Source organism: Protopterus annectens, chromosome 5.part0 (genome assembly GCF_019279795.1).
Source record: "Protopterus annectens isolate FY-2018-M chromosome 5.part0, PAN1.0, whole genome shotgun sequence".
NCBI lineage: Eukaryota > Metazoa > Chordata > Ceratodontiformes > Protopteridae > Protopterus > Protopterus annectens.
The window spans coordinates 258,366,758-258,383,262 of NC_056735.1; the positions used below are offsets into that span (position 1 = coordinate 258,366,758).

The following is a 16,505-nucleotide window of genomic DNA, read 5'->3' on the forward strand; positions in this document are numbered from 1 at the left end:
ATATGTAAGCTATCAAAAAAGAGAGAGAGAGAAAGTAACAGGTAAAACTTAAAAAAAGAGTGCAAGGGGGCTTTATCCTGCAGAAATGCAAAGGGGTAACCCACCATTATATACTTTGCTTAACAAGTGAGAGCATGGAGCCTATAGAGGTGGAGAGGGCAGTCAAGGGTTAAGTAGGCACAGAACAGTAATATTAAAGAATTTAATGAATTACTGGTAAACTTGAAACTTGTGTTCAAATCTGTAATTACAGAGAGAACATCAGGGGTCACAAGTACATGGCTGTACTGTTAATGTACAATTTGTTTCTTTCCTCTAGCTTTTGATACGTCTTATTCTAAAGGAGCTTCATTTTAACTGCGTAAAACAAGAAGATTCAGCTCAGTAAGTACATTCTTCTGTTATTTGAGAATGTATATTTATTTTCTCAGAGTGAGTCATAAGGTAGCAATATTTGTAAACTGACTGGGTAATTTCTGTCACTCTGGTTGTGATTTAAAAAATGTAATAGTTGCATGTTGCATGCATTTTTGTTCATTTATTTTGGACTAAGTTTACCATCCGTCTGTTCTGTTTCAAGTGCATTTGGCTAGCTACTTCCTTCTAGATTCTGAAAACATCAGAAAAATAAGGTGGAAATACACTCAGCATGATGTTTTGGTGATTTATACAAGCTGCATAATAAATGCAGACAACTTGTGGCATTGTGAGAAATACTAATTTTTCCCAAAAGGAAGCACAAAAACAGGAATTTCTATGAACGGCATTGAAGTCACTAGAAATGTGCATTGAAATGTTTAATTGCAGTATGCTGCGTGTATTTGTAAGTGAGCATGTACATTTTATCAGCACTGTTGTTACTGTATTCTATTTTTCTGTTTTACGTAAATTTGCAAACTATTTTCTGTTTGCCTTTCAAAACCTTAACCGAGGACATTGCTACAACTTAAATTCAAGTCTGAAAGCCTAAGCCTTACTTGATTAAAGAGCTTTAATAAGTAAAACAGCAAGGCATAGCTGCAGTATGTTTTAGAGTTTAGGAACTGATAAATGCACAGCATAGCAGAAAGAGAAAGGAAATGGTGGAGGAGGGTAGAGCTAGTTTGGACTGCATTCTCATTTATGGTGGAGTCTGAACTCCTGACACTGTTTGCTAGCTAGACATGATTACTCAGTACCTAGATTATTGCAGACATCAAGTAATACATTCATTAAGAAAAAAAACAGAAAAAAATGAAGGGGAGTGGTGGAGTGCAGTCGTTTTAGAGCTGTAGTGCTCTTGGAGATGGTCTGGATGATGTGGTGTTATCTCATCTTCAGGCACCTCTCTGACATGGGAGAGAAGACTGGAGAGAAGATTTATCATTACAGGCAGTGAAGTCCAAATTTCAGGAACAACAAAGGCTATTATCAGTGTTCCACAGGTTGCCAAGAACAAGTACTAAGGAGCAGTTTGACTTTAGTGGGCACTGGGAGAATCAAGTGGTGAAGCAGAGGTGTACCGCAATGCAGATTTTCAACTGTAATAGAAATTGAAAAAATGTCCATACTACTACTGCAAAGATAGAATAATAACTGTTTATTTAGAACAAATGACAAGAGCATCAGTCAGCTTCATCCAGAGACAACTTTATTGAATGAATATACCTCGGATATCAGAATATAATAAAAATAACAAAAATTGACCAAAGTAATTTATTTTTACCCCTCCTACACGCTTTTGAACAACAATTAGACACCTGTATGACTGTGACTGTACACAGCATAAGTTTTATTGCAATCAAATAAGTGAATGAATAAATATATGCCATACAAGAATGTATCATCTTCTCAGTTTACTAGTGTCAGAATACAGTGCAGTTGACTTAAAACCTCCCCCACCACACAAATCTCAATTTCTTATTGTCACTGAAGAAGAAAGCTAAAACAATAATGGTGCACAAAGGACCAAAGTCAGTGACAGTTGTTGCCTTTATATACTTAGAAACTTTCTAGAATAACAGGATTTTCATTAGCATGCTTTTTTACAGTATAAGTCTGAAACTCGTCTGTCATCATCATTTAGTGACTGCAATCCTTATTAATTTGTAAGAAAAAACCACAAAATTTACAAGGAACAGCACAAAATAAGATGCAAAAAATCAGAAACAGTCTTCAAAAACAGGGACATCTGAAAACAGCTATGCACCTGTGTGTTTGTGTGTGTGTGTGTGTGTGTGTGTGTGTGTGTGTGTGTGTGTGTGTGTGTGTGTGTGTGTGTGTGTGTGTGTGTGTGTATGTGTGTGTATATGTATAACTATATATATATATATATATATATATATATATATATATATATATATGGTTTCACTTCATATGCCGAAATGCTGAAATATCGAATTTCAGTATTTCGACACACAGACACCTCACAACCACAAAATCACAACATCGAACACACAGCATACAGCACACAACACACAAACTATAACACCCACACCACAAAACACTCAAATACAACACAACACCACACAGACACACACCTGCACTACACATATGCAGGGGGTGCAAGCACTTTCGTTATTTAGCGGTTTTGGCTTCATGGACATGAACTGCTGAAATTCAATATTTTATTTTTATATATATATATATATATATATATATATATATATATATATATATATATACAGAGACACACACACACACACACATATATTATTTTTTAAATAAATAGAAACAAAAAAATTGTTCCCACACTTGTTCCTCTGTACTCCCTCAGTTACTAGACAGAGCTGGTAGAGTTACCTGAGAAAGCCTGAGCCAATAGGCAAGGCTCTTTTTTGCTTCATGCAGTAACCCAGTGAAAATCTTTCTTGAGTGGTGTTTCTAGCATCCTCAACAACAGATTGAAGTGGATGCACAGAGTAGTGTAATAAGTTTCCTGTAAGTAGACTAAGATCATTTTCTTTATTTACTTTTTTTAACTGCCCTGGCTTGTCTGAGAACTAAAACAGATGGTTGAGTCGACTTTTTGATTTTTAACAGAGTTTTGTTTTTCTTTTCCATTTTTTAGTAGGGAAGAGGTTGGAGCCCAGTAGCCAGTACCATGAGCTATCTCCGAGTCAGACATTCATGCAGTGAAGTAACAGCAACCATTGAGAAAGTTGAAGTAAATGAAAGTCATCAGTAACTGTGTATCCAAAAGATTTTTGTATTTTTTTTTTCAATTGAAAAATGCCTTCATGGGGATAACAGAAACATCTGAAATGCTGACAATGAAGTATCAAGCAATCAAAAACATGAGACTCAGTCAATTAATAAACCATTAAAGGTAGACGATATAAGGAACATATAAATGCATTAAAATGAATATATTGATTTTATATATCAAATATCTCCACCCAGATATAGATATGCAGAATGTAATGTATTATATTTAAATATTAGACTCTTCTAATCTAATAATTTTTGTCCCCAACACTCTGCATAACAAGTGACACTGATTAATATCTCAACTACAGTGTATCTCAGACTATCAGTCTTAGTGCCATTTTATTTCCTGTGTTTTGTCCCATCGTATGTTGCCTGTAATTCTTTGATAAGTCACTTATTTAAGCAAACCAGCCCTCCAAAGATGTCAAGATGCCATACTGAGCTATAGGTGTTAAAAGTATACAAAAAAGCAGTATGTATGTGAATGAATTAGTTAAGTGACAGTTTCTCGTATTTTTGCTTGATTATTTAATCATTGCATTCAAAACTGGAGGGTTGCCTACATTTCAGATTTTTTATTGTCCCATTCAGTGTATTCTACTGAGTCACCAAGGCAATTCTATTGTAATAAAAAGTCTTTTGAATGGGTATTTACTGCTGCCTTTGGCTTGTACATCTTATGTAACAATAGACAAATAGACAAACTTCAAAGTTTTCATAAGAGCAGAAACACATTTATGTTTGAACCAGATATATAGATCAAAAAAATAAAAAAAATGGTTATAAAATAATGTGGCATCAAAGGTTTGGGAAAACATACCACATTTAGGAAATACAAAGAAGCACAGAATGGCAAGGACAAAGGACAGTACAAATTATATCTGACGAAAGCAATGTATGGCAGAAAAAAGCAAAGGCTCATACTGAGGAAACGGCAGCTAGTTCAGTCACTAAAGTGAATAATACCTTTTTATATGCATAAGGAAGCCAAGGAAGGCAGATATTCAAATTTAATAATGGCAACCACTTCATCACCAAAGTGAATAAGACCTTTTTATATACACAAGGATTCAAAGGAAGGCATATATTCAAATTCAATAATGGCAACCAATTCAGTCACCAAAGTGAATAAGATCTTTTTATATGCACTAGGATTCAAAGGAAGGCAGATAGTCAAATTCAATAATGATTGAGGTAGGTCAAAAAATATGTTGAAAAAGTAAGGCTACTAAATGAATGCTTCTGCTCAGTTTACACAAAGGAAGGGAAAGGTGAATTATCAAATCCAGACAGTTGAAGAGCTCTAGTAATGAAGCTGATCGCAGTAATTTCATGGAAGAAACAGTACTGAAAGAACTCTGGAAGGTAAAGTTATACAACAAGGTAATGGGTCTTATAGTTTTTACTGCATAATTCTTTGAAAAGTGACAGGAAAATTGGTGATACCATTAACTAAAATTTTAAACTAATTATGTGAGGTGGGAGGGATTCCCAAAGACAAGAAGTGAACATACATTTTCTTTCCACAAAAGTAGAAACAGAATAGGGGCTAGATACTACTGAACTGTGAGTCTGAATTTTGTTAAGGTAAGACTTGTGACATAGCTGAAGGAAAGAATTTCAAGAGTATCTGAAAGTAAATCATTCACTGGACCAAAGGCAATGTAGAATCACTACAGGAAGCTTGAGTCAGACAGGGTTAGCAGAGTTATTTGCAGACAGTTACAGACAAATAAAACAGTTACATTTCCTTATCTTTTACTTTGGAGAGGCTATGAAACAGTGTATACAGCTTTTGATGTTCACCATTAGATTACTGCTGTAATAGCCTAAGCTGTTTGGTTTATATCCTGGTAAGGATATGACCATCAACCAGCTTTCAAAGTTTCAGGTCACCTTCCATGTAGCCTAATTGCTAGGGTCTTGAGTAGATTCATATAAGAAAAAGTTTAGGTGTCAAACACTTCAGAGCTTTTTTTTTTCCAATAATTTTTATTTATTCTTTACATCAAAGCAAAACAGTAAATGATAAATAACAAATATAGGAAAAACATATGAACATTAAATAATTGTTATACATTGAAAGTAATGCAAAAAGAGGTTGAGCATAGCAAAAAAAGAAAAAAGTAGTTTTGCAAGAATTATTATAGGTACAATATTAAAGAGAAAAATAAAAACACTTATAGGGGTTGGGGATGTATGATGTTGTGTAAAAACTCCTAGTTATAGTGAAGTATGAACATTTGTGGTAGGTTATGCAAGAATAATATTAAAGATTTGTTCCCATAAATTCCTAAATTTACTAATTTTGTCCCTTTTATTAATTATTATTTTATGGGCTAAAAGATATTTAGTCGCCATCAATCTGAAGTTCTCCCATGAGTTATTGAGTTAAGCCAATTGGTAGCTATATAAAGTTTCATTAAGCGAAATATATTAATTAGGGTAATTGCTTGTTTTTTGAAGATATTATTTGGAGAGATATATAGTAGAGTAAATTCCCAAGTGAGTGTGGATGTTTGGTAGCCCATCTTTTGTAATTGGAGTTTAAGGGAGTTCCAACGTTTAAATACACATTTACAGCTCCAGAAAAGATGGAGTAGGTCAGCAGTTTGGTCTTTACAGTGTGGACAGAGTGGGGAATTCATAGGGTTAAATTTATGAAGAGTAGCAAGTGTGAAATACACGTTGTTATAGATCATGAGTTGTGTAAAAGCCAATTTCTGAAGGGATATAAATTTTATTGTTAGGTTAATTGCCTGATTCAATTGATGGTTATAAATGGAAGAGAGGTTTTTTTCTCCAATATTCAGAAATAAGAATATAATATTGCAATTTAATGTCTTTGATAATTTTGTAGGTAAATGTAGTAATTTTTTTGTTGATAGGATAGTCTTCCAAAGTAAATTACAAGTTGCTATATCTTCATTGTTTATGATAGTGTCATGGAGATAGCAGATACATAATTCTTTAATCTGTCTCAGGATCAGTAAGTATGATTTGGGAAGGTTCAATTGGTTCCTTATTTCTTGTACAGAGAAATTTAAATATGGATATATGTCTTGGATGGTTGTGTTTAATAAACGAGGGAAGTGGTTTAGGTTTAGAGTTTGGTTATTTATTTTAAGATTAGGGTTTTTATGTAAGGATTGTAATGTCATCATAGCTTGCATAAGGTTTAAAGATTTAAAGAGTTTTTGTGTTAGTATAATGGAGTGTTTGAGGGGTTCTATTAAGTTACAAGATTTCATTAAACTGGTATTTAGAAATGGTAATGCTTTGGGGTTGATATCCAGGCTTTTAATATGATTATGGTATATTCTTATCCAGTTTGGGTACCAAGCATTGTTTTTAGGGTTGTATTCAGCTATTCGTAAAACTCTATTGGTATTTATAATTAAGTAGTATGTCTCAAAGTTTGGAAGGTCTAAGCCACCTTTATTTTTGGGGGTTGTTTGTCATATGAAATTCTGTTTTCTTTAGGTTCCCAGATGAATTTAGCAAGTTCGGTGTGTATTTGCTTAAAGAAGTTATTGGGTATGATTACCTGGGAATTCATGAAAATATAAAGTAATCTGGGTAGGACATTCATTTTAATTACAGAAACTTTGGCCAAAAATGGTAACTTTAGATTTTTCCATCTATTAAGGTCTAGTGAAATGTCTATCCTTTTTTGTTTTATGTTGTTTGAGTAGAAATATTTGTTTGTAGAGAATGCGATACCTAAGTAATTAATTACTTCTTCAGTTTTTAATTTCCCTATTAGTGGTAGAATTAGGAATTTTTAATGGGAAGATGTTAGTTTTTTAAGGTTCAATTTGTAATTCAATATCATCGAGAAGTGTTCAATAGCGGATAATATTTTATTTATATCCAAAATTGGTGTGGTACAATAAATATTCAGATAGTCAGCAAAACTGATAAGAAGATTTTGGTGGTGTAAATTATTGGGGGTTATGGTATGTATTTTGTTTTTTATTTAGGAAGAGAGGCTCAAGGTATAGGTTAAAAAGTAAAGGAGAATAAAGGGCATCCTTGACTAGTTCCAACTGCTATTTTTCTTTTGAATACTACAGAGCTTTTTTGCTGCTGACGTACTCTCACTCTAAGGCCTTTGTAGAACTGACAGTTGGCTGGTGATCTTTCAGGACCAGTCAGATAAGTACCCTACTGGGGAAGACTTTTCATGTTTTCATTTTTTCATTTTTTTTTGTTGAGGAAAAGGGCTTTGTAGAACTGACAGTTGGCTGGTGATCATTCAGGACCAGTCAGATAAGTACCCTACTGGGAAAGACTTTTCATGTTTTCATTTTTTTTTGTTGAGGAAAAGTTTTTTTTCTATAAAACTATTATATTTATTGCTATGCTAGGAAAATTACCTTTAATGGACTGTCTATTTATTTTCTACATATTAATGTAGAATTTGTGTGCTAGAGTCAGGACATTGTGCTTATGGGGACTGTCATTTGAAATTTTATTTTTATATACTCAAAACACACATTTTTGCATCAGGATGTTTACTGACTTACGTAGGTTACACTGCTTGTCTTTCAAGCTTTTTTTTCTCAGCTAAACAATGTAACATTTATCAGTTTCCTAGGTTCTTCCTTCTGCTATCCACAAGAAAATGAAAATTTCTTGGGGGTCCACGGGGATCAGACTAGCTCCCTCCCTGCCTTAGCTGCCAGTGGGTGAGTCTGCCATGGTCGAACTTGGTTCTTTGGACCACTCATTGATGTATCATGGTTCCTGTGGTGTAGTTCCTCATCTAGCCTCTGAGGACCAAGAGTTAGACATCATCTGTAGGGTTGTCCTTTCTGAGCAAGGGAGAGACACTCTTGTTGGAACAGATGAAGGTCTACCATACATCCTGGCTAGGGTACCTGATTCCTTGGATTGTGCCCCTCCGAGTCTGTCTTTTTCCACAGAGCCTCCCATGAAAAGAAAACAAAAAATGAAACATATTACTTCTCCTTTTTTAAAACTGTAGACAGGGGAGACTTGCAGGAATTTGATAAGGGATTACTTTCTGCTTTTAATGTTTTAATTCCTGTTTTTTCACTGACTATAGAGAAAAAAATAAAAAGATTTCCCTCACTTTGTACTACTGATTCTCAGCCACAAGAGCAGGGGATGGAGGGAGAGTGTTTTTCTTCCTTTCATTTGATTTCTCCCCAAGCTGAAGATTCTGATTCTGTGGAAAATGTTACTTCAGATTTCCATGTAGAACAGTTATCTTTTCTTGAAACTTTAGCCAAAATGAAAAATGTTTATGAGTGGGAATAGAATAAAATCCCTGTTTCCCAGCAGCAAAATCATTGCATGATTTGTTGCAATTTGATCTTTTAAGAGGGAACTTGGAGCCCAGTTGTATACCTCTCCTTTCTAAGTCTTTATATTTAAGTCTTGAAGTTCAAAAGCCTACCCTTCCAACCCCTATTTCTCATACAACCCCTCACCCCCAGTTTCATGGTAATATTAGACTTAAAATATGCTATCCATTACATTCCTATTAGAAAGGAATTCAGATGTTTTTTAATATTTTCTGTATCTGGCTCACATTAACAATTGTATGTTTTACAGTTTGTTCTATCTGCTGCACCAAGAGTATTTACAAAGTGTGTGCTTCCAATAATTGCTTATTACAGACTTCAAGGAATGCAAACCAAACAGTCACAGCCACCCTCCCCCTTTTACATTCCGCTATACCACTTTAAAAAGATTAGAACCAAAGAGACTGAAACACAATTGGACCAAATTCAAATAGATACTCCCCCAGGTTCCACAGTTGGACCAAATTCAAATAGATACTTCCCCAGGTTCAGATAACCTAGTGCTTTGGCTCATTCACCTTTGTAAGGACTTCATCTTCCATCGTCTCACTCACATATATAAGTTCTGCTTAATTAATAAGATTATGCCTCAGATATGTAAAACATTAATAGCCACTCCTATTCCAAGACTACTCAAGCCAAATATTGCTTCACATTTCTGTCCTATCTCAGTACTTCCCATTTTAGGTAAAATTCTATAAAAATTATCTACAAACAAATTACTACTTATTTACTTTAATACCATCTTCTATCCAGGAGGCAATATGGATTCTGGTCTGGACACAGCACCATAACAGCTCTCTGGTCCTTCACAGATGACCTGTTATTCAATATTGACAAAGACATCCTAACAGGATCCATCTTTATTGACCTCACAAAAACCTTTGATCTAATGACCATAATTTACTATTTGACAAATTAACCGAAATAGGCATTAGTGGCGATACAAAACCTTTGTTTGTAGACTTCCTCACCAATTGATCCTTCAAGGTGAAAGAAAGAACCACCACCTCCGAAACAGCTCCTGTTATGGAAGGAGTCCCCCAGAATTCCACTTTATCCCCTCTTCTCTTTTTCATATTAATCAATAAACTCCCATCTGATCATCCACAGATATCTCTAATTCTTTATGTACAATCCTACTCTGTTATGCAAACCCAGCTTCAAGATGACCTCCAAACCCTCAACCACTGGCTAATTGGCCAGATACTTGTACTCAATCCCTCAAAAACAAAAGCAATGTTATTTGGAACAGTCCAAAAATAGCCGAAGCACCAGCTTTATTAATATTAAACATGTTAAAAATACCACCATAGAAATTTTCACATCCTTCAAATACCTTGGCATTTGGCTAGACCAATCTCTGAACTTTCAATTGCACATTCAAAACACATGCAAAAAGATCAGCAGACTACTATTCTGAGTGAATAAGCTATAGTCTCTTCTGTCCAAGCCAGCCAAAGCTGCCATAGGCAAAAGGATAATCTTATCACAGCTCAAATACGGACTACCCATTATAGCTGCAGCTTCAAAGAAAAAAATGTCAACACTGTACAATCCATCTCCAATAAAATCTGCCAGTTCATTACTAACTCCTCTAATAATGAACACCACTCCCTAACTCCCACCAAAGCTAAATGGTTCTCAGTACATTTGAGAGCCAACCTGCTTCTAGGATCACTAATTCACATTGTCCCCACATACTCATAAACTTTTCACCAAAACCTCCACATATAATCTCAGGGGTATCTCTCAATCTTAATTCACCCTGTAACTCCAAAAAGCAAACTCTACTGCACTGACCGTGCATTCTCCATCCTAGCACCAAAACTCTAGCCATGAAAGCATTGTACATCTAAATATGGGACTCCATTTCTCTCATAATCTGTCCTAAACTATTCTGACTTCAGACAACAGCTCACAGAACACCTCTTCACCCAGGTAAAGTGCAGCTACACTTGCTCAGGTAACATTGCATGAACCCTGCATCCTGCAGCTCTCTCTCTCTCACACCCCTTTATCACTGTTTCATCCTTCCTTATCTCATCTTGTCATCCCCTTTACTTACTGCCTTTCATTCATTCTACTTCCCTTGTCTCTTTGCATTTCTCTCATACTTCTAACCCTTTCTACTCCTCTTCCCTCTACATGCCTCTAATACCTTTTTCTTTCTTCTCCTTATGGTATCCTTTCTTGCAGCTATTCTCACTTGCATTTTCTGATGTGTTCATGCCTCTGTATATAATGATGTGCTGCTATCCCTGTAGCATAAGCCCTCTCTGTTGTTATGGCTACGTTTTATCCAGAAAGCTGTGCTAAGCATAATTTCATTTTTCCATCCGTGTTAAGACATTGTTAACCGATTCTTGAACTAAATGTTGTAGCATATTCTTGCATCTGTAAATATATTTTTCTCATTTCTTATGTGATCCTGGTCACCTGGGTTGTGCTTGCAAATGGATCACTGAGCTCAGTGCACTACTCTGGTAAACAAATATATATAAATAAAACCAGTAATAAAAAAATGCTTCACAGCATAATCAAAGAAACAGTCCAAAAAAACAGTGTGGTTGTTTCTTCTAAAAAATAGTTCAAATTCATATCCAGTGGAGATGTTTTGCAAATAAAATAAATAAGTCACAAGAGTTAAAACCCTTTTGTGCTACTCTGTTAAGAACTTCGTCAGAACTATTATTGTCTACAGTTGACAACTTATGAATTTTTTTTTATTATAGTTGTATTTTAATGTCACAAAAAGTATTTTTATATATATTTTGAATTTTAAATAAGTTCTGATATTTAAAAAAATATTGAGGTGACTGTCTCTTTAAGAATTGCTTTGGGAGATTTTCATTTGTCATGCCATTACACTGGTTATTTAAACCAGAATGGAGTCAGTGTATGTAGTTCTATTAACGTTCTTAACAGAGCAGAATAAAAGTGCTTAACTCTTGAGATTAATTTTTTTCACAATAAATTTCCACTGGATAAGAATTTGAATTGGTATTTGGAATCCACAACCACAGCATTTTTGGATTAGATTTTCAAGGAATCCACATCGTCCCAAATTTGGATAATTGTCTTATAATTCCAGACTTTTTTTCCAGTTATCCAGAGACTCTGGTATATGCCAATAAATTTTATCTCAGTCTGGTTTTCATCTAAACGTAAAGAAATCTACTCTCATCCCATCTCATAGAATAGTCTTTCTGAGATGTCTTCTGGATACTTCTGTTTCCTCCGATGTACAGAGAAAACACCTTTTTCTTTTCAGATTGAAGTATTGGTGTTGGTGAGGAGGGCGTTACTGTGGTAGATGGATCAGTTTACTCTCCACCCAGGTTTCCTCTTCTTCCCTCATTTTCTTTACAGTCTGTCACAATAGATGCCACAGAATTTTCTTGAAAGGGGTGAAAGTGCAAGGTATGTGAATTTGGAAAATTGTGTTAATCATTGCTGTAACTTCTACAAGGAGAGTATCTGCATTATAATTTCTTATGGTGAGTCAACTCTACCTCATTTGCCACAAGGACAGGGTTTCATTAAGAACAAATCCTTCTTTTATGTCTAAACTACTTTCAGAATTTATCTTGGTCAGATCTGTTAATCTCCCTGTATTCTATTCAGAACCTAAAAACAAAGGAGAAAGAATCTTGCACACTGTGGTTATTCACAAGCAGCTCAGATACAACTTGGACAGAATTGAATCTTTCAGGAAGGCATTTTAGCTTTTGATTTCCTGTGAAGGTAAGAAGAAAGGACAACCAGGGTTAAAGCAAACAATTCCTAGATAGTTGTCTCATGCTATTTATTTATTTCCATTTGCTATTCTTACTGTAACAAGTCAATTCCAAGCAGGGCCGGAGTTCACTCTACCAGATCTTTGGCTTCTTCTGTGGCTTTTTTGGAAAGGGGTAGGGTCTAGAAGTGTTCTAGAGGCATTAATCTGATCCTTTGTTGATGATTTTACAAGGCATTACAACCTGGATTATTTTCCATGTCCAGCTCAAGCTTGGCTAGGGCCATTCTCCAGGGGCTCCTAGATTCTTGAATTGCTTCCTCCTCCCTGTGTGCTACTACTCTGTGGTAATCTACCCAAATATCTTGAGCTCCTGGTACATTGATCTAATGTTGAACATACTACAGTTGTTAAAATAAACTTACCATAACAGTAGATGTTCTAATAGATCACTTGTACAGTAGCTGTCCCCTCCATCCCTCTTGTTTTGTCTTTCAGAGTGTGGATGTATATACAGTTAGATCCAGTTTCTGTTGTATTTTTGTTTCCTAGCATTTTTTTCTTTCAGGGCTGCACCTTCCATTTTCGAGGCAAGAAAGCTCTGAAACTTTTAGCACCCAAACTGTTCATTTTTGTGGTTCTGCTTAAGCCCCCAGCAGTTAAGGAGCATTAAAGGTGCCCTGAAGCTTTGAAAGCTGACTGGTGGACATATCTTTGACAGGATATAACTGAAATAGCATAAGCTACAGCGACATTGATCTGTTAGAACATCTACTGTTATAGTAAGTTTATTTACACAACTGTACTTTTCCTTGGTATCACAGCCAAATGCTCTCGCTGATATCACAGCTAGCTATTCTGACTTCTGAGGGGCTGCATACAATGCAAATCACCAACTATTTATAATGAAAGAGTAATTCATTAACCAGTAAATGTTGACCAGTCACCGAGCTGATAATACATTTCTTTGGCAATACCCAGTAACAAAATTATTGTGTGGATTTTAACCATGTAACCCACTTAACTTAATTAGGAAAACTCTTTCAAGTAAGGGCATTATTCATTCCTCGGGGGATTGGAATGCAAAATTTTGTGATAACTTAAGCCTTTTTTAGTACAAAAGTTTAATTACATATCTTTAATACTCTAGTGATAGCATCTAACAAAAGGTTTTTGTACAATACTTCAGGTGAAATTACTTCTCAAGTTTATTAGATGCTTCATTATTCTGAGACACACTACTATCATAGTTTCCTCTATATACCAGATGTGTATACAAGGAAATACATTCCCACTACAGACTTACAAGAATGCTGCCATGAGAAAAAATGGTTTCAATTCATATTCCATTTACCCATTTTAAAGTAACAGCACACATGAACCCCCACCCCCTTAATGACAGGCATTTGTGTGTTTGAGCTATATTTAACCATCATGTTTTACCTTTTTTAAGATAGTTTTCCCCATAATGCAACAAGAAAAAAAAAGCAATATTATGTGTTTTTGCAATCAACAAGAATCACATGCATTCTTGACATTTGCTACTGTCAGTGTATAGTTATCAGCTGTACTTAACTACACGTCAATTAGGGAAAATAAATAAAATAAGTAAAAATCACATATGTTGCAATGTGATATCTGTAAATAGTGATGTGCCAACCTTAACTCAACATCACTTTTTATTTTATTTTATTTTATTTTTTCTTTTGGAAATGCTGGAATGCTGGCCACCTAACAGATGTTACACTCTTGTACACATCCTCACACTAAGAGTTATGATAGTGATTAATATAGCCATTTTTCATTTTAATTGGTTTATTTTATCAGTAAATAAATGGTGAGGGTTTAAGGGAAGCAGCAACACCTTTACAGGTGTTAGTCTTAATGTCTTTCTTGTCCCAGTCTCTACACATTTCTGAAATAAGAGGTAAAATACTAAATAATGAAGTTTATTGCATGACCCTTAAGTGGGTGAGAACACTGTCTCTTACAATGTTGCATATGCAAATAGGAGGAACACACAAAAACAGGCTAAAGAAAAAAGTAGAACATTTAGTCAGAAATGTAAAGAAGGAGCCCTGGATAAGATAATCATTTTTGTCAATAAAGGAGTTATATGTTTTATAGATACACAAGGAAGCAAAAACACAAATGAGTGGATAATGAACAATATGAAACTGAAAGTGGACAGCATCCTAGGGAAAAAAGCGGCACAGTAGGATGAAGCCCAGACTGTGCCCTTGATAACCTATGTTTAACTAGCGGATTGGGAGTTGGAGGAAGGGGAAGATGAGAGTAAGATGATGACACCTACTCACCTAACCTGGGGGGGAGGGAGGCTGCCTGGGCTCAATGCAATAGCAGCTTTAAGAGCCTCACCATGCTAAAAGCAATACACCACTTGGTTGTGCATGCAAGAAAGTATTCTTGCACCTTCTGAAGACAATCACTGCAATGCACACAAGGCTGCCACAGGGTGGTGGAGGCTAGGGCACATTCCCTGGAAGCGGTGTGATGCTGCACTGGAGGGTAGGGCACGTTCCCTGGAAGCAGTGTGATGCTGCACCGGAGGCTAGGGCACATTCCCTGGAAGCGGTGTGATGCTGCACTGGAGGGTAGGGCACGTTCCCTGGAAGCAGTGTGATGCTGCACCGGAGGCTAGGGCACATTCCCTGGAAGCGGTGTGATGCTGCACTGGAGGGTAGGGCACATTCCCTGGAAGCAGTGTGATGCTGCACTGGAGGGTAGGGCACGTTTCCTGGAAGCAGTGTGATGCTGCACCGGAGGCTAGGGCACATTCCCTGGAAGCAGTGTGATGCTGCACTAGCATCCTCCGTCTCCTCACCTGCTCTGGGTATGGTTCGGGTTGAGCCTGGCAGAAGCTAAGGTGGGTCTTGTAGACTCAAAGAATGAGTAGAAGAGATGGTGTCAGCTGCGGGAGGTAGGGGAGTTAGAAAGGCTATATTCCCACATCAGTTAATTGGATTGCTGACAACTGTAGTCCAGCATAAAGTGGGTGCTGCACTCCTGAATGTGTCATCACAAAACACCTATCAAAAACAGTAGGGGAAGTTCCTCAATGCCCTGGCCAGATTTTTTTCTAGTAGTATAAATACCAACTCCCCTGGAAATACACCACTAGCCTAGAAGGTCTAACTTGGTCAACAAGATTTTAAATCAATAAATATGCATCATCAGTGTTGTCAGTCACTTAAAGGGTGATGCATGCAAATTCATCGGGTATTTGACTTCATAACAAGTGTGTTAAATCAGAAGGGGATTATGGGTATGACCTATTTACACTTAATCAAGGCATCTTACTTATTGCACACAGTAAATTAATGAACAAGCTGGAAAAGTTGCTGTGAGTCCTGTAGTCCTATGGACATAAAAAAAATCTCTAATGAGTAGGACATAGTGGGCCATAATAACCTAGCCATCAGAAACGATAGTGATCAGTTGGATAATAATGGTCTATTCTGAGGCCAGTCCTTTTCATGGTGTTTATAAGTGACACTGCAGTGGGTCTGAATTAAATTGTTGCCTGTTTGCTAGTGACACAAAGTTATATAACACAATTGAAACTCAGAAATGTATAAAAAAGACAGAAATTAGCAAGATGAGACTAATGGTCTCCAATATACAAATGACAGTTGAATTTCTCTTGGCAGTGAAAAAAAAATGTTAGGTCATAAATCATATCCTGAAACATCCTTTGTTTCTTTCTAATAAAGAGCTTATGCACATTTTGTAAATGTATGCACATCTGTTATGTCTGCTTTCCATGTATCTGTCAGCCTAGTTTGGTAGTCCAAGTTTGAGCGACCTGGATTTCATGGATGACTCCTACATTTGATGTATGCCATATATAGTCAGATATTAATGTGGGGCTTAGAATTCTTTATGAGAAGTTGACACTTCCTTCTGGTGCACTGATTTAGCTGATCCCACTTAAGCGAAAGTGCGTTTAAACGAAAACACACTTTCGCAAAAATCATTTCATCAAATAAAAAGAAAAACATGAAAACAAACAAAAAAAATCCAACAAAAGCATTTATGTATGGGGGCAATCCCCCTGCACCACCCCCCATGTGAGGGGCTGTGCCCCTCATACCCCTGCTGTGTATATATACAGACTCAGAGATCGCACTACAGTGGGGATAAGGGAATATTCCCTTATCTTCACTGTACCGCAGTCTAGCAAAACTACTCGATGAAATGATTTTTGTGAAAGTGCATTTTCA

General features: G+C 36.1%; 1 protein-coding gene across 3 annotated transcripts in view; it reads left to right on the forward strand.

Annotated features, from left to right (window-relative positions):
* Positions 1 to 16,505, forward strand: part of SLC37A1 (solute carrier family 37 member 1) — an 815,749-nt gene that overhangs the window by 763,246 nt on the left and 35,998 nt on the right. For all 3 annotated transcript variants that reach the window (XM_044072224.1, XM_044072226.1, XM_044072225.1), the window contains exon 19: positions 320 to 384. In XM_044072224.1, coding sequence (XP_043928159.1) covers positions 320 to 384 — 65 coding nt within the window. The remainder of the gene's footprint in view (positions 1 to 319; positions 385 to 16,505) is intronic.